Source organism: Mytilus edulis, chromosome 7, assembly GCF_963676685.1.
Source record: "Mytilus edulis chromosome 7, xbMytEdul2.2, whole genome shotgun sequence".
Classification (NCBI taxonomy): domain Eukaryota; kingdom Metazoa; phylum Mollusca; class Bivalvia; order Mytilida; family Mytilidae; genus Mytilus; species Mytilus edulis.
This window is the reverse complement of record NC_092350.1, coordinates 61,042,998-61,061,437: the sequence shown is the minus strand read 5'-3', so window position 1 is coordinate 61,061,437 and position 18,440 is coordinate 61,042,998. Positions and strand designations below refer to the sequence as shown.

Genomic DNA, 18,440 nt, shown 5'->3' with positions numbered 1-18,440 from the left:
CGTACAAAGACTTATAGTTTGCTAAGTTCTACATAATTCAGTCTATTGTGGAAAGTTGTCTCATTGACAGTCATACCACACCTTATCTTTATAGAAATGTAGTCATAACTTTTAATACGCAAGAGAGACAAATGTTCATCACAAACAATTGTGTTTGTACTATATCATAACTATCATTAGACTGTATTGTAATATATCAAAATATCAAAAATTCAGATTACTAAAAACTATAGCTAGCATAAGAAATTGTGTCAGCCCCGGAATATTTCTTTTAAGCTTATGTATATAAATTTAATAACGTACTGTGGATTAATTATTATTCGTTGGCTACCAATTTTCGTGGATTTCGTGAGAAAAGGTGAACGATGTTCAAAGAATAACAAAAGTAACATAGGGATGTATGCAGATTTTGGCAAAACCATGAAATTAAATATCCATAAAAATGTAAGTTTTTTTCAATCCACGAAAATAAACAAGCATGACGAAAATAACTGTTGAAAACTGATTATTCAAGTGAATTTTCTATGTCCAAAGACCATAACTCATGCACAAATCATCAGACTGGAAAAAAATTCCAACTTGATCTGTAACTTGTCATGATAAAACTATATACTAATTATCAAATCAATATCTTCAAGAATGACAAACAAACCTACTACTGTATGTATGTATGTATGTACTTCGAGATTCCGCCAGTATAGACGCACCCCTTGATTGACTGCAAGGGTACAGCGGATCCATGTACACTCCCTAAGGATTAATGGAGATGTGTCCTTTACAATATTAACCCACCACCAGATCAATCCCCATCCCAACACCGCCCAAGGGAGCATGTAGGACACCGGGAAGTCTGTTATTATTCTTCAAACAATTTACAAAAGAAAAGGAAAAAATTCCAAAATGTCATTTTCTTTTTTAAAAATCTTTTAAAAAATGAGTTATTTACCTTTGAACTGAAATCTACTAATTAATAAGTATTTCATCAAAAATTTAATTCTAGGAAAAGGGCTTTAACTGAACAAAGAGAAAGCTAAAATCTTGAAAATTGAACTTGACCTGTAACTTGTCATGATAAAACAATAAACCAAATATCATATATCTTCAAGCACGAAGAATAAAAAGTCTGGAAAACTGATTTGCCGGACTGACAGATGGACAGACAGACAGACGTAAACACAGACAGACAGTCAGACGGAATGCAAACCTAAAGTCCCCTTCGACTTCGTCGGTAGGGGACTAATTAATCCCCAGTACTCTATCAAATAATTAAGTGTACACACCTTGGTTATACTCATTTGTATAAAGTGTTCCAACAGATATTGAGCTTCATCTAACCCACATTTGTTTACAACAGTAGCAACATCAATGACTTCAGCTTCATCCTGTACAAATTACATTAAGAGAATTTATCATAATTTAATTATAAAGGAGGTCAGGTTGATGAATGCTTGACAAAAATCTCATTTAGAACAAAAGCATTGCTGTTCTTCATCTGAAAAGTTTCTGGAAGGTTGTCAGAAATAAACTAACGTTCCTATAATATTGCAGCAATATCAAAATATTCCTTAGTTTATTTGAATATATTAAATAACCAGCTATCAATTTGATTTAATTTTTGTATTATATTAGCCAGACTTTGATATTTTCCTGAGCCACTAGAACTTGATTACTTGGATATTCTATAAATAGATCTGATGTTATTAACCCTTTCGCCGATGAGTCCCGGTTTACCGGGATTCACGCTTCAGACAGCTGACGATGAGTCCCGTTTTACCGGGATCGGAATACCTCTTTTATATTTCCCGCTCAAAACAGTGCAAACATGAGTAATCTTTCTTTGATGAATACCCGGATGAAAGTGTAAACATGGCGCTTCCGTTTGTTGAAAACCGTGTCAAAATCAAACGAAATTTACGGAATTTACGAGAATTTGAAATGAGGGAACATTTTTTTTGAAAGAATAATGAAGAATTGAAGCCAAACTAGTATACTTTTTAGACATAAAATGTTGTTTTATATACAAAACACTTGGAATGGACATCGTTCAGTGTGAGGAATTTGTACAGCCTCATAAAATTTTTCAAAATTTTGCCGTTTTGGGTTAAAAAATTACGATTTGGGGTCTTAAAGCAGAATTTTGAGAATTTCACCGAGATAATGCCGAAAATTTGAAAATTTGAATATTTTATGAAGAAAAAATTATCAAAACATGAACAAAACTGTGAACATGGTGTTAGTGAATGAAATAAATACACAAATAACTATAAACAAGTTTTTATTGACATTTATTATGAAGGTCTCCCACTTGAGTAAAAGTAGCCAGGGAAGCCATCGTCTCAGAGTAGCTTCTGTCTGGGCAGCAATCGGTGAAAGGGTTAACCTTAGTTTTCATTTGCCTGATATTAGCTTGATATTCAGTGATATTTTCCTGAGCTACTTAGATGTTCTATAAATATGTTTGATGTAACTTGCCTTAGTTTCTTCCATTTGCATGACATTAGCTTGACATTCAGTGATATTTTCCTGGGCCACTAGAACTTGATTACTCAAATGTTCTATCACATCATTTAAATCTTTGATCACAGCTGGTTCCTATTGGAAAACAAAAAACACAATATATTTTACAAAATATATGATAATGGATATTGGGTATATCTCTATGAGACAGCAACAAAACAACAAAATATATTTAAGAAATATATATAAGAAAGGATTTCCTTGTATCTATAAGGTATTCAATATCTCAAAATGAGGCTAATTTGACAGTTTTTCAGGGCACAGGACGTTTGCGCTTTTTTACCTGTAACACGATAGGACATTTGCACTTCAAACACTATGGACATTTGCGCTTTAAATTTTGATACTACTGTATTAAATTGACCGGACATTTGCGCTTTTTATCTATAGTCTTCTAGTCTGTAACCTTAATGAGTTATAATGATAACGTAAATAAATTCAAATTATATTTGTTGTTAGTTAGCACATTGACAAAGTCTTTAAAATAGAGTTTAAAGTTATAGACTAGTACAAAAATGTATATGTCACGATGTTTTTTTTTTGTCATTGAACAACAGTCGGTTAATTACATTAAATTTCGTTATATTGTTGAACAGGAACCTCAGTCAAGGATTGAGAAAAAGAAACTAGAGTATTTATTTGAAATATGGGTGAAATACCAGTCAGGACAGATTACAAGAGCTCATTCCTTGAGCTTCAGATATTAAGCTAAAACTGATCTGTGATGACTATACGTGTTTTTATATCTGTAGAATGCTTACTTTAAGGTATATATAACTATATTAATGTGCTATGAAATGACTTTTAAACACAAATGTGCTATGTAATGACTTTTCACCATAATGAAAAAAATACGACTTTAACTCTGTCAGGTCAAAACTGCCGGTCTAAAACCCGGATAAAATAGGAGGGAAGTCGTGAGAAGTAAATATTGTAAAAGCGCAAATGTCCTAAATAAAAAGCGCAAATGTTCTTTTATAAAAAGCGCAAATGTCCATTTAAAAAAGCACAAACATCCCACGCCGGTTTTTCAATACATGAAAGAAGTTTAAAGACCAAATTTGGCAAATATGCAAGTCAAAATTCATGAATTTACAGTACTGATTTCTGACATACTATTGTTGTCTAAAAACAGGATATTATTTAATAAACCCATAATACTTTCTGATTTCAAATTCAAGGAGTCAAAGAATGGCCTTATCATATCCTTCTCCTTTATTGATAGCATTCAAAGCTAAAAAAAAATCATTTCTCACTTTTTAAGCACATTACATATTAATTCTTATTTTCTGAGAAAGGTAGTGTGTTCGCCTCTAGAGCAGGAGACCATGGGTTTTAACACCTGCTGCTTTAAAATTCGGTCCAACCAAAGACTTTAAAATTGGTATTTTCTGCTTCTTTACTAATTATATACATGCACACAATATTGAGAGCATTGGCTGTATGGCTCAGAGTAAAAATAATGTATCCAGGTAGGGTGACATGTCTTCCTGCAGAAGAAAAGCATTAAAAATCCAGCACAGAGTGTAGGTCTAGTACAAAGCAGGGTTAATATTCATATGCCATTAACATGTTCTCGTCCTGAATATATGCATTTTATTTCCGGCTGGACATTAAACACCCATCTGTCATTATCATTAATTTCTCAGAAGTTTACTAAATTCCACATGCATTATACTATATATATACCTTGCCAGAGGCTATAGCACCTTCTCTTTTCTTCATATATTTTTCTCTCTTTTTACAAGTCTTTTCTCTCTGTTTCAGCCATATTTCCATATCTTTCTCCATGTTGGATATAGTTTGTTTCTTTGTTATCACAGATGATATCTATAACAAAAAACAAAATAAGTAAATCTGTTGAAAGGTACAGTTTTCAGCATGGTTAGCTTATCTCCCCTTACCTAAGAAATAATTCTAGTAATTCTTGCACGAAGTCAAGAAACATAGATTCTTTTTCCAAACTTCAACATTTTTTTAATATCAATTCATATTGGATCACTGACTTTACTACAATTATAATTCAAATAAGCAATAAGTTTTTAAGTAAAGTTACTGTTAGCTATAATCGGTTTCTTTATATATTTTGTAATATTCACAATTTATAGGATAACTTTATCTATAACTTAAGGAAAATGATACCCAAGGAAAGGAGTTAATCATTAAACTTATATCTTAATTTAAGTATGGCACATTTTTGGCAGTAATAAGATGCAAAATATTCAATTAATTAGGTTGTCTTCAGTTGAAATCTTAATGTTGACCAATAGATTTTTTTTTTATCCCTATTAGGTTTTAGTTTCATCCAAATATATCCCAGTCCCCTTTTATTTGTATGTGCTCTAATTTGCAAACTGAAAGGAGTATGTTCGATAAGGTCCTAAAATGGCCCACTTTTTTAACGTAAATTTCAAATTCGGATTTATTGACCAATATGACGCTAAATTATAGCTAATACATTGACTAGATAGGATATAAGCCATTTTGTTGAAAATTTTGCGTTTCTGCGTTTCATTATGACGTCACAAGTTGTACTCATATTGATTTTTCACAAAAAATCAATGAAAATGGACAAATTTCCATAGATTATTGGACAGGAAACATAGAGCACATACGTCGACAACAAAGATCTTTTAAAATAATGTTTGTGAAGACATTTCACATGTCTCATATGAATATTAAGCTTGTCGACGCCTGCGCTCTATGTTTCCTGGTCCTTTATTTGGTTGAAACCCAGCTGATTTTGTCAAATTTCATCAAAATCCCTTATGTTGACCTTTTTGGGATGTAAAAATCAACGTGTTAGAATTAAACTTTGACAAAAACAGTTCTGTTCAACTTTCTCTCATGTCTTTACGGCAACTTAAAACATTTTTTGTCTTGTAACTATAGACTTTATAATTGGGGCCAAATATGGCCCTTACCGAACTTACTCCTTTTCAATGCATTTAGCAAGGACATCTGCATCTACTACCACCTTTAAAATACAGCTTGTTCAATCAAAAAATGTCCCTTCTGTAGCTATATATAGACAACCTGAAGGAATAGTTTTTCTATTTCTAACTTAACCTTGTCAATACATTTAATATCGGTCAACTGATTAACTTACAAAAATGTGACAACTTTAGATCAGTAAAAATATACACTCACGTTTTTCTCAATGGCATCCCATTTCTGTTTTGCAGCTTTAGCAGAAAAGGTCCCTCTCCGCCGTCTCCTTGGTGATGATGTTACTGGCACTACAACATTCATAGTATTATATAGTAATATTTTTTTTTTTTAAATCACTCCATAAAGTATGTGAAAGAAGTTGGACCAAAATAATTGTTCTACATATGGGCTATTTAAATAAACTTCACCATTAAATTACTACTTTCCGGTATCTTTTTAAAATTCTGTTTGCAGAAATTGACTTTTCTTCACAATTGCAGACTTTAAAATAGCCTTCAAAATTTTCAATTACGTTAGAATTTTAATCCTTATTATTTGTGTGATTTTTCTGTCTCAAAAGCACCATAGCATTTTTTACTGTATGGAAAATGTAATTTTCCCTGTGAGATGTAACTTCAAAATTGACAACTAAATTTGTGTTTGGTAAAGTCATAGTAGAATGGTAAGAGTAAGTTCCAACACTTAAAGGTATTGCTAATACTGCAATATCATTTTTAAATGGCTAAATACAACACATGGTTGTTGTGTGTTTATTACCTCCAATATTACTGATAGGTATAGTAGCTGGTCTGTCATATCTTCCTATTCTGCCAGCTGTTCTTACTGACATGGGCTTGTTTCTCTTCCTCAGTGACTCAACCTTTGATGTAAAAAAAGCTTTTAATTGTTACTTCAAGCATTCAATATTTCAGATTTTGTCATTTTTCAAAACTCATGCAAGGCTAAATTTAAACAGCTTTATTTTTTAGGTCCAGAAATGTAAAAAAAAATTAATAAACTTGACAAAAACAGACAAATATTATATTAATACTCCTTTTTTATTGCCAATTAAAAGTATTTTAAGGCATTTCTATATTCCAATTTAGAGTAGGACAGGTATAAAACCTTTTACTAGCTTTTTGTATCCTTTTACCTTGCAGGTGTTTCATGTAGCTGACTGCATTGCATTGCAGTTTTTCAAAACTACATGTACAGCAACATTGCTCCAGCCATGTGCAATATTATTGGATTTATTTGTGTTCATAAATATATATAACATTTTTTTAACAAAATGTCTCATTTTTAAAAAGTGTTTTGGTACTATCTAGCAGTGTAAAACATCACTTGAAAATTACAATATAATGCGTAGGGAAAAGACACTGAACACAAATGAAAAGTGAATATATTTGTGAAAATAATGTTCATATACAAGCATAAGCATAAAAATGTTTAACAAGACACTAAAAAAATATGAAAATGAAAATGTTACATTTAAAAAACGGTAATGTAAAAGGCAAAAAAACTTTTCATTTTTATAATTTTCGAGAGATAAAATTTTTTTTAAAATCAAAAGTCATTTTTGTGTTTAAACAAAATGGTTATTTCAATAATCTACTAGTCACATGCATTTGTGCTTAAACAAAATGGGGTAGTTCCAGATATATCACAGCTAATCTATTCAACAATTCTACTTATATTGGACTAGCATACATGTGAACCTCCCGACGGGAGTACAAAACTCCCGTTTTCAGGGGTCCCCTCCCGTCCTCCCGTCGAAGAGAAAAAAATCCCGTGTAGAAAAAATTTCATGAATGATAATTTTCAGTCGCCATTTTTACTATTTTGTTTACAAAATTTATCATTGAGATCGTAAAAACCCGAGATTTTTTAAGTCGTAAAAACAGGAGGTTTATCGAACGTATCCGGTGTAACTGACATTACCTGATTACGCAACATGTGGAGATTTTATTTCTCGCTAAAGGCTAATTAACAAGTGATAATAGTTTGATTGAACAATCATAAGGTGTTTGTATATCAATTACTCGATGTGGCTTCTGTTTATGGCACACGCCAAGGATGATTAAAGGCAAATACCGATAAATACCGGCATTGATGGAAAATGGAATGTTGTTGTCCAAAAATTTATCGGAAGTTTTTTGATGCCAAGAAAAACACTTATTGTATATGAAAATCTCGAGATGAAAATACTGGAAAAAGGAATGGTTTCAGCTCAATGTGAGCTGTTTGCTACACAAGCTGACTGAAAAATTATATAAGCAAATTCATTATTTTGTACACCATTATGTGTTCAAAATGCCAAAACGACAGTTATCTCCGTCTTCAAAGACACCAGTTTCAAAACAACAGAAATATTTGACAAAGATCAACAATGTTTGTTAATTTATTATTTATTTATTATGTAATAAATGTATAGCATAAATCTCTCTTATATCTCAAGCCAATGCCAATGAAAAACAAATAAAAAAAGATTCTCATCAGCAATCAACAATGTAAAACAAAAGAAAAAAAGATTCTCATCAGCAATCAACAATGTAAAACAAAAGAAAAAAATATTCTCATCGTAAAATAAAAGAAAAAAAGATTCTTCTCAATTATTCCTTAATATATGCAGACTTTAACTAATGCCATTCACAAGGAAGATTGAAGAAAAAAAAACATCATACGGTTAGTTTTACGACGAAAAATATGTCGATAAAAAACCTCCTGATCTGAGGTCCAATCTCCTGACCAAAATTTCCAAATCTCCTGATCTGAATTTTACAGTCCATCACATGTATGGACTAGATTATATCTGGAGCATTTTACATATAACAAGTATGACTTGGTTAAAAAGTCGACCAGTATTTGCATGGACCTTCATTACTACAGATATGTTCATTAATGAAATATCATTGTCCCATGAACTTTAGTTGCCTATGTTCCATGAAACAATCTCATGACTTTATGAATTGCAAGTTACATTTAACTTTTCATGCCATCTAAGCACTTACTTGTACATAAATATCATTTTGAGACACACTGGATTTAGCCCTAACAGAAAACTATATCAGTCAACCATGCATAAAATATAGGTCAAGGTGAACCTATTATTACATACACCTTTAAACTGACAAACTATATTCCTCTATTGCCATAGATGCTTAAAACAAATGTTATGCAGTATACAATGAAACACATATTGTGACATGAGGCTCCAAACTGCAGTTTAGTCAAAACAAGAAAAGACAATGAGTAATATCATATTGATGAAAACTTAAACAAGAATGTGTTCATAGTACACGGATGCCCCACTCGCACTATCATTTTCTATGTTTAGTGGACCATGAAATTGGGGTCAAAACTCTAATTTGGCATTAAAACTAGATTGATCATATCTTAGGGAACATGTGTACTAAGTTTCAAATTGATTGGACTTCAACTTCATCAAAAACTACCTTGACCAAATACTTTATTGAAAATTTTTAACCTGAAGCAGGACAGACAAACAAACAAACAGACAGATGAATGGATGGACAAAATGACAGATGGACGAACGGATGCACAGACCGAAAAACATAGTGCCCATAAATGCGGCATAAAAATTACCGGTACATTGACACAAATATTAATTTATTCTCGTGGGAATCAATTTCAGTGGATTGTGAACAATGGTATTTTCCATGCATGTTGATTTCTTGGTTTTTACAAAAGTTTGCTTATAATTCTATAGAAATTTTATACTTTGTTAATCATTTGAATTCATGATTTACTCATAGACACAAAATCCATGAAAACTAATATCCCACGAATAATAATGAATCCACAGAATTTGCAAGAGGATTTATAATTGCATCCTGCATGAATGTAAAGCAACAACACAGTGCAATTATCATTTTTTGTTTTTGGCTGTTGAAAATGAAAATGTTAAAATTTTATGTATGGTGTTAGTATTTTTGAAAGTGTTCAATGTGTGCTCATAATGAAGTAAAAATATGTTAAAACTTCACACAAAATACAACCTCTTTTTGTAATTCCTGTCAACCAAGATAATTAGTGTTGATTAATTAAATTTAATTTCTTATCAATCAACCTACATATATTTAAGAAATTAAGATATCAATGTTTATTTATCATTCACAAAATTTTCAAGAACAAAAGAGAGTATCTGCCAGACTGGGTAATTCAACATGGCCTCTACTTTTATGAAAAACATTAATCACAAAAAAAATGCCAGCTTCTTAAATACGGGTAATGTTTCGTATACAAAAAATGTTTAAAGTATTTGCCTCTTTGCATTACTCACTTCATTAGATTTATCAACTTTTGACATATTTATCACTGGATAAAAAAAAACAAAAAACGTTCAATCATTTCAGCATATGAGAAATAAAATCAACTGAATAAGTTGCCAAATTCATAAAACTGAAAAAAGAAGAATTTTTTTCCTACCAAATTACTGCATATCACTACAACCTACTATAAATAAGCATCAGTTTTTTTTCTTCAAGAATTAGGCCTTAGATGGAACTGTAAAATTTATACTGTGTTCATTATTCACATTGCATGGCCTAGAACAATGCATTTAAATGAACAATGAAATGTTGGCATAGGATAAATATTGCAGTAAAAAACCGCATTGAAAGCTTTATATTGGCTTAGGTTTTTTTTGTGTCTGGATCGTGTTTCATTTATGAATACCCAACATCTCTTATTTTAATACTTCTGAAGTTTATTACTCAAACATGCGCCATGCACACTTAAATCAATATATAAATACATGTGTTCTAAATATCAGATGCAATGTTGACATTTATAAGGAAATATTTGATAAACAGCTACCCAACAACAAAAGATATATAAAAATCGGCATTTAGGGTCTTGAATGTATTTTTTACTTATCCATACCTCTTCAACTTTCCTTTTCAGAACTGTTTCCTTCTGTTTTTTCTCTTTCTCCAGATTTCTGATTCTATTTTCCTTTTGTATTTGATCTCTCTTGAGTTGTGCCACCTCTTTATTACGTCTGGCTTCAGACTGTTTGTTTCTGTCTGCTTCTTCTTTCACTTGTTTCATTAACTTTACCTGTTAGATATCAAAATGTTTTGAAATTAGGGATGTTCCAGGAATAAACAAGTCTGTCTGTGTGTAAGGTCTTTTTTTCTGTTGGGGTGTTTGGACTTGGTTTTTTGGTTGTTTTTTTTTAAGTGAGAGAGGCAATTGGAACCCATTCAAACCCAAATACAACATTTTCTTGGGAACTTTCCAATTTTTTTGGTCATACATATTTTTACTCATAAAACTAACATTTATTTCCATACAAGAGACATGTTCATACTTTTCTATTTCAAGAAGTATGTTTGAGATGAAGATGCAGGACTTTCAAATAAAAGGTTTACATATGCATTCACAAATGATTTGAATGGACATCTAAATGCTATTACATAAACAGTAGTTTATACAAAACTTTTCATTTTGGAAACTGTCTGGGACAAGACTCAAACCAGACAACTCTTTACTGTAAATTCAGAAATTATTGGGTGCATTTATTATTGTGATTTTGTCATTTTGGACTAAAATGCAATTTTAATTTTTGCGATATTGAGAAAAATCCTGTTAAATTCATAGAAAAAATATTTAAATGCGAATTTAAATTATTGAGATTATAACCCTGTCGCATTTTTCGCAATAATAAAAACATCGCAATAATTTCTGAATTTACAGTATCTAAATCCCCCCTTTTCTGTTTGAATTTTGTGATTTAAAATTCAATTATGTATACCGACCTTAGTCTTTTTCATCTCAGCTAATTCATGCTGCAGTGTCTTTAGTTGTTTTTCATAATGAGACTGATTTTTCAACATCTTAGCATGTTCTTTCTTGGCTGCCTGTAGTTTCTTTAGATCATTCTGAAGTCCAGTCAACTTTTTATCATATTCTACTTTAACTTTCTTGACTTTATCACTTGACTGGCTTTCTATAGAACCTGTTACATAAAAATTATATATTGATTGATTAGACGATGGCGATACATAGATATCACCTTGGAAAAATAAACCCAAACAAAATTTAACCATAAGATAATATTGTGTTCTAATTAAATATAACTTTTGACTTTTTTTTTTAAATTAATACATGCAAATACCAATTATGATGTACACATATACTATAAAACAAATAATTTTTGCATGCAATTTATTTTCTTGACTTGAAAAATAAAATTAAAAAATTAATCGCTGTGAATGTTAAAATAGGATCTTCTATAATATGAATACATCCACCAAGTAAGAACATCGTTACAGAGTTGACTAAAAAGGGCTTAAAACAAAACAAGAGTGCACATGCTGACATGTGTTGCCTGCTTTACTGACCATTAATTTTATATTGATAGTCCTAAATATAAAGCTTTACTACAAGTATCACATAAACTTAACATGATCCAAGAAAATGAGGTCAAGGTCAGATAAACCAAACCAGAAATTCATGAACACCCAACAATCATTCCATACACCAAGTATAGTTGACCTATTGCTTATAGTTTCCTAGATACGAACTTAACAAGGAAAACTTAACATTGACCAATGAATCATGAAAATGAGATCGAGGTCAGATGAACCATGCCAGACAGACATGTACACTATACAATCTATCTATGCATTAAATATAGTTGACATATTGCTTATAGTATCTAAGAAACAAACTTAACCATGAAAACTTAACATTGACCAATGAACCATGAAAATGAGGTCAAGGTCAAATGATACCTCACAGACAGACAAATACACCTTACAATCATTCCATACACCAAATATAGTTGACCTATTCCTTATTGTTTAAGAAAAACAGACCAAAACATAAAAACTTAACACTGAGTAATGAACCATGAAAATGAGGTCAAGGTCAAATAAAACCTGCCACACTCACATGTACATCGTAAAATATTTCCATAAACCAAATGTAGTTGACCTATTGCATATAGTATTAGAAAGAAAAAAACCACACAAAATAACTAAATGTGGAATGTGTCCATGGGACACAGATGATGCCCCCGCTTGCATATAGCATTATAAAGGGACATAACTCAAGAACAGTAAAAGTGATGCTACCCAAATTTGAACTTGATCTGAGTTTTGTGGTAATAAGCATTGTGCATACTTTTCATAACATATAGTTGAGGCAAACTTAAGTTAGAGAACAGAAACGAAAAATTCAGCAATTTTTCCATTTGTAAAGGGGCATAACGGTAGAACGGTATTAAAGTGACACAACCAAAATTAAACTTGATCTGTGTTTTGTTGTAAAAAGCATTAAGTATAAGTTTCATAACATTTGGTTGAGGCAAACTAAAGTTAAAGAACAGAAACCAAAAATTCAGCAATTTTTCCATTTATAAAGGGACATAACAGGCACAAGGACCTTGCAAGGTTCGCACATACTTAAGATAGTTATCCTATTACTCATAATAAGAGAGAAATAGCATTGCAAAAAATCTTCCAACTTTTTTTTCAAGTAGTCACTGAACCATGAAAATGAGGTCAAGGAGAATGGACATATGACAGACGGTAACTTCATAACATAAGGCATCTATATACAAAGTATGAAGCATCCAGTTCTTCCACCTTCTAAAATATAAAGCTTTTAAGAAGTTTGTTAACGCCACGGCCGCTGGATCACTATCCCTTTGTTGAGCTTTCTGAGACAGAAAAGTATTCAAGAAAACGATTTTACAGTATTTTAAATATATAACACAAAATGAGGGAAAATTTTGTAAGCTCTTTAACATTATAAAACATAAAACAATTCTCTTATGACTTTACCAATATTGGATAGAATAGTATCCCTCTCCATTTCTATAGATTTAATTTTCTCCACTAACTGGACCACCTTGTCTTCGTACTGCTGCCTCACAGAGTGGAGTCTCTTCTGTGATTGCTCAAGTTCTTCGACAAGCTTCTGTTTGATGGAGATCTCACACGTCAGCTCAGCAAGATCTTCGTGTATATTGTCTGAATCTTGAACGATTAAATAGTACAAGAAATATAATGTTGTTAATTCTTCATACAATTAAAATAACACTGAAATTGGTGATTCCATATTTTATTCTCATTACTTCAAAAATATCTTTACTTGTTATTGACTAATTAAAACAAATGAAGAAAGCATACTTGGAGTCCGAATAATGTGTCCAGTAGGGTGACATGTCTTCCTGCAGACTGTTACCTTGTAAACTAGCAGGTAAAAACACCTGTTCAGCATGTCAGTCTAGTTTAAAGCAGGTTTAATATTCATATCACATTAATATGTTCTCATCCTGAATATGCATTTAACATGCTGCTCAACTTTAAACATCCATCATCGTCAACATCATCATCTAGTGGTTGTTTTCATATATCTGCCATTTTTTTTTTTAATGTTATAAGCTTAAATCAAGCTGTAATTTTTTTCTTATGAACTGTATCATTTTGTTATCCCTGGGCTTTTAAAGCTTACTATATGGTATAGTTTTGTTTATTGTGGAGAGTCATATATGATGACCAGTAGTTATAAACATCTTTGTCTTTTTGGACTTCGATGGATAGCTGACTCATTGGCAATCATATAAAAACAAAATCTTTACGTAACTAAAAAGTAGTCTGTTTTTTTTTAACCTGGTGTATATTGGGAGACATGCAATTTAGTCCCTATAATGAATATCATGTTGTTCATTTTTCATTAAATTAAAAGAATACTAAAGTTATGGTTTCTATTTTCTTTCACATTACTTCAAAATTATCTACACTTATCAATGACTAATTAAAACCAAAGAAGAAACCATACTTCTGAATTTTGACTTTTACTGTGCAATCTCAAAACTCATATGCTCTTTCTCTGCAACTCAGCAAATTTACAGTGGCAACTTTTAAAAGTACTGTTATTCCTTAAACAGCTATATTTGTTTAAGTCCAAGCAGGTTTTTTGTTGTTGAAGAATTTGGTCCTGATAGCAGATCTTTCCTATTCTCTGATAAATTCATCTGCATTTTGTCTAGAAGTTAACTTGTTATTCACTTCTATGTCATTTGGTCTCTGTTGAAAAGTTGTCTCATTTGCAAATCATACCACATCTTCTTATTTTTATATAACGGCTTAACAAATGACAAACACTTGTATATTGTTGAAGAGCAAATATTGATTAGGATGTCATTTCTGGTAGTATTGTGTTGTTTGGTTGCTCCTCAAAGTGGTATACACCACTTTTCTTGTAATTCAAATGTTAACAATAGTTTATTGAGAACTGTAAATTCAGAAAATTTTGCAATTTTTTTGGATTTTTTTTGGGCAAAAATTGCAAGGGATAGATTTCGCACAAAATAATTAAAAAAGTTGCATTTTAAATTCTATTAGCATTATTTATATGAATCATTTCCTGAAATCTTTTAATAACTTTTTTGGCTTTCTTGTTTTTTGTTCAGCAATAGCAATAAAAAATGCATGCAAAAATTTCTAAATATATGGTAATTTACATAGAAAAAAATCATCTGTGTTTCTCATGCTTAGGTAAAACAAAAAATCTACAAAATGGAGACAGTCTATTTTAAAAGAAGAATAATTTATAAACAAATAAAAATAAAAAGAGTAATAATTACAAGATACATGTATATGAAAATTAAAAAAACCCATCAAATATACATCATAAACAAAGGTCATGCATAAGAGACATTTCTGAGGTAAAATAATAAACACACTGAAGGGGTACAACACTTATGTACCTGCCCAATACAACCAATAATCCAAAAACATCTCCACTATACAATGTAAACAAATATTTGTTGTTATTGATCTAATAATGTATGCAAAATAATTTTGTGATCTAGTGAATTTGATCTTTTCTTGATGTGCTTATTTACTTAAGGTGGTACCCAACACCTGAGCTAAAATTAATTTGGCTCGTTTAATTTTCTTAAAATTTTGACAAAGTATTTACTTTGACCCTCTGACAAAAATATAAAAATTTCAAAAAATTTGAACCAACCGTTTAATCAGAAAAATTACACTGGTTATATAGCAGTTTGACAAAAACTTAATTTGATCATTGAGAAGCTTAACATTCCTTTAACAACACCACGTCATTAAAACGTTCTGATGATTTTACAGAGTTATCTCCCTGTAGTGTTAGGTACCACCTTAAGAAAAAAACTTCCTATTTTTCAGTTCCTTTTTGTTATTTCATGCAATATAATTTTTGTTATCTGCTTTTAAAACTTTATTAATGTTTTATTAAACATTTAATGTTTTTATTTTTCACAATAACTTCTCCCCATTGTATTTTATCCAATTATTTTCCCTGATGAACAATAAATTTGTAAATGTGAAAATATCACTGTGGTGAATATTTTCCCCATATACAGCCCTGTTACTCAATGTTTTAAATTAACTTCTTTTTATTCATATATCTTCCAAATTCAAAAATCCTTCTGTTTATGTCTCTAACATTAAAGCAATCATCAATCATTAACCAAATTTTATAACATATACGTAACTTAATGCAATCATACTGTAAAAGTGTGTTACTAATTTGTATTACAATTTTATTTACAAAATATCGAGTGAAATTTAAGCGACCAAATACAGGGCTGCCATTGGTGGATAGGTGGTATTGACATAATCCACTCATGTTGTAGTGTAAGTTTACTGCTTCTTAAATCAAAACATTCACTAAAGCAACTTCCTATAAAATTGTACTTTTTAATACTTTTTTCAGATGTCACAGCTGTTAAAAACAGAGAAAAGTTTTTTAACCCGTAATTGATTTTTTTTTTAATTCTTTGTCTCTATGTTCTTTAAATCTCTTACCCTTATCTTCTGAATCAGAATCATCTGAACTCTCATCTAAGTCGTCCAATTCTTCATCATCATCATCTTCTTCATCCATCTGTAGTCATGGAAACAAGAAATTGTTTTTAGTATGGCATGTAAACTTTGTAAATAGGATTATATTTGAAATAACAAGAATGTGTCCATAGTACACGGATGGCCCATCCGCACTACCATTTTCTATGTTCAGTGGACCGTGAAAATGGGGTGAAATCTCTAATTTGGCATTAAAATTAGAAAGATCATATCATAGGGAACATGTTTCAAGTTGATTGGACTTCAACTTCATCAAAAACTAGCTCAACCAAAAACTTTAACCTGAAGCGGGATAGACGGACGAACGGACGGACGCACAGACCAGAAATCATAATGCCCATAAATGGGGCATAAAAATAAGAAGTTGTGGCATGATTGCAAATGAGACAATTATCCACGAGAGACCAAATGACATAGAAACAAACAACTATAGGTTTCTTTACAGCCTTCAACAATGAGCAAACCCATCTCGTGAAGTCAGCTATAAAAGGCCCCGAAATAACAATTGTAATTCAATTCAAACAAGAAAACTAACGAACAAAGGAGTAGGGGCATTAAGGCCTGGTTTTGGCCCAAGAAAACAAAATGTTTGATAACTTTTTCAAATTGTAACATAATCTTTAGAAATGCATAGGGTCAAGAAATATAAATGAAAAACATTAAGATTCTTATGTGATGACGTCACAATTACGTCATAATATATACTGTTTTCACAAAAACGATGAAAATTCTGAATTTATGCAGTTTTCTATCTTTATTTCTGTTGTGGAAACATCGTGCGCAGCCAAGAAACAACAAAATAATTTAACTGAAGCTTTATCATTACTATTGACAAAATCTCACCAAATATAAAGTTGTTTCTTGGGTGCGCACATACTTTTCCAATCGAAAATATACTTAAAAATTTGATGAAAAACAAGGGAAATCACAAAATTTTACAAAATATGCAAATTAAGGCATGATTTGTTGCCATGGTAACTTGTTTAATGTCCAAAATTATTTTGTTTTTCTGAATACCTTCTACCTGAGATACTTTTCAGTAATTTTAAAATATGTATGATAAATTTTAAATTTGCAGTAATTTTTGGGCCAAATAAGGGCCTTATTGCCCCTACTCCTTTATGTACCAATCAATGAACGAAAAAATAAATATGATATACAGAAACAAAACTACAACCACTGAACTACAGGCTCTGGCTTGGGACAGGCACATACAGATTGTGGCGGGTTAAACATGTTCGCCGGTGCCAAACCTAATAATGACTGATCTAATTTGTTCAATGCCATTTCTAATTGAAAGCTTCGTTTGTAATTTTTTCATCTAAGAATTGAATGCTTCATTTTATATAAGAATTGAATGAATAGAATGATTCTTTTGTGCTTCCCTGCTTTATTAAAACTAGCAATCCTCAGTGCTTTTAAATACAGAGAAAATTACAAAAAGAAACATTAGTAAATATGGATTGATTTTACTGAAAACTTATACCTCTTCAATTTCTTCTTCTACTCCCATCATTTCTTCATTTTCTCCATTTACTTCTTCTTTCATTTCTTGGTCAGCCTCTGCTTCATTCTGTTCTTTCTCATTATCACTTACATTCTCTTTCTCACTAAAAAATATATAATTTGTTAAATATATGTAAGATATCAATTCTCCCATTGTTAATATTCTGCCGAGACGTATAAAATACTTGTATTTATGTAGAATCAATCAGAAGATAAATCATTCTCTTGAAAAGATTTTGAGATGATTTTGTTATAATTCTTAGTTAATGGATTCTGTTAAGTCTTTTTGTGAACCATTACTATGAGAACTTTTATCGTTCTGAAATCACAAACTCTCCAAAACATTTCTGTGTAATTTCAGTTGTTTTATGTTACATTGGAATAAATAAAATGTCTGTGTGAAAGTATTTTTTTCCATTTTTCTTTTGTATCCAGTTATACCAAAATTTAAAAATATAATACTTTGATTCAATATTATATTTGCATGAGAAAATGTGGGTGTGAGTAAAAGTTTGCACGGTTGGTTTGTCTCAGCTTCAAATCTCTGTTACATATTTGTCTAATAAAAAGGCCATTATAGTTTTGTACCTTCTTACACTA

At 31.0% G+C, this 18,440-nt stretch overlaps 1 protein-coding gene across 19 annotated transcripts in view; it reads right to left on the bottom strand.

Moving 5' to 3' along the window:
• The window catches only part of LOC139481922 (kinesin-like protein KIF21A), a 275,709-nt gene that overhangs the window by 61,741 nt on the left and 195,528 nt on the right, over window positions 1-18,440 (bottom strand). For 16 of the 19 annotated variants that reach the window (XM_071265470.1, XM_071265469.1, XM_071265480.1 and 13 more), the window contains 11 exons: window positions 17,821-17,944; window positions 16,278-16,356; window positions 15,194-15,229; window positions 13,263-13,457; window positions 11,232-11,431; window positions 10,354-10,530; window positions 6,226-6,328; window positions 5,668-5,756; window positions 4,207-4,347; window positions 2,473-2,592; window positions 1,281-1,382 (listed from right to left, as the gene is read on the bottom strand). In XM_071265470.1, coding sequence (XP_071121571.1) covers window positions 1,281-1,382; window positions 2,473-2,592; window positions 4,207-4,347; window positions 5,668-5,756; window positions 6,226-6,328; window positions 10,354-10,530; window positions 11,232-11,431; window positions 13,263-13,457; window positions 15,194-15,229; window positions 16,278-16,356; window positions 17,821-17,944 — 1,366 coding nt within the window. The remainder of the gene's footprint in view (window positions 1-1,280; window positions 1,383-2,472; window positions 2,593-4,206; window positions 4,348-5,667; window positions 5,757-6,225; window positions 6,329-10,353; window positions 10,531-11,231; window positions 11,432-13,262; window positions 13,458-15,193; window positions 15,230-16,277; window positions 16,357-17,820; window positions 17,945-18,440) is intronic. The other 3 variants (XM_071265486.1, XM_071265476.1, XM_071265488.1) reach the window with 1 other exon arrangement.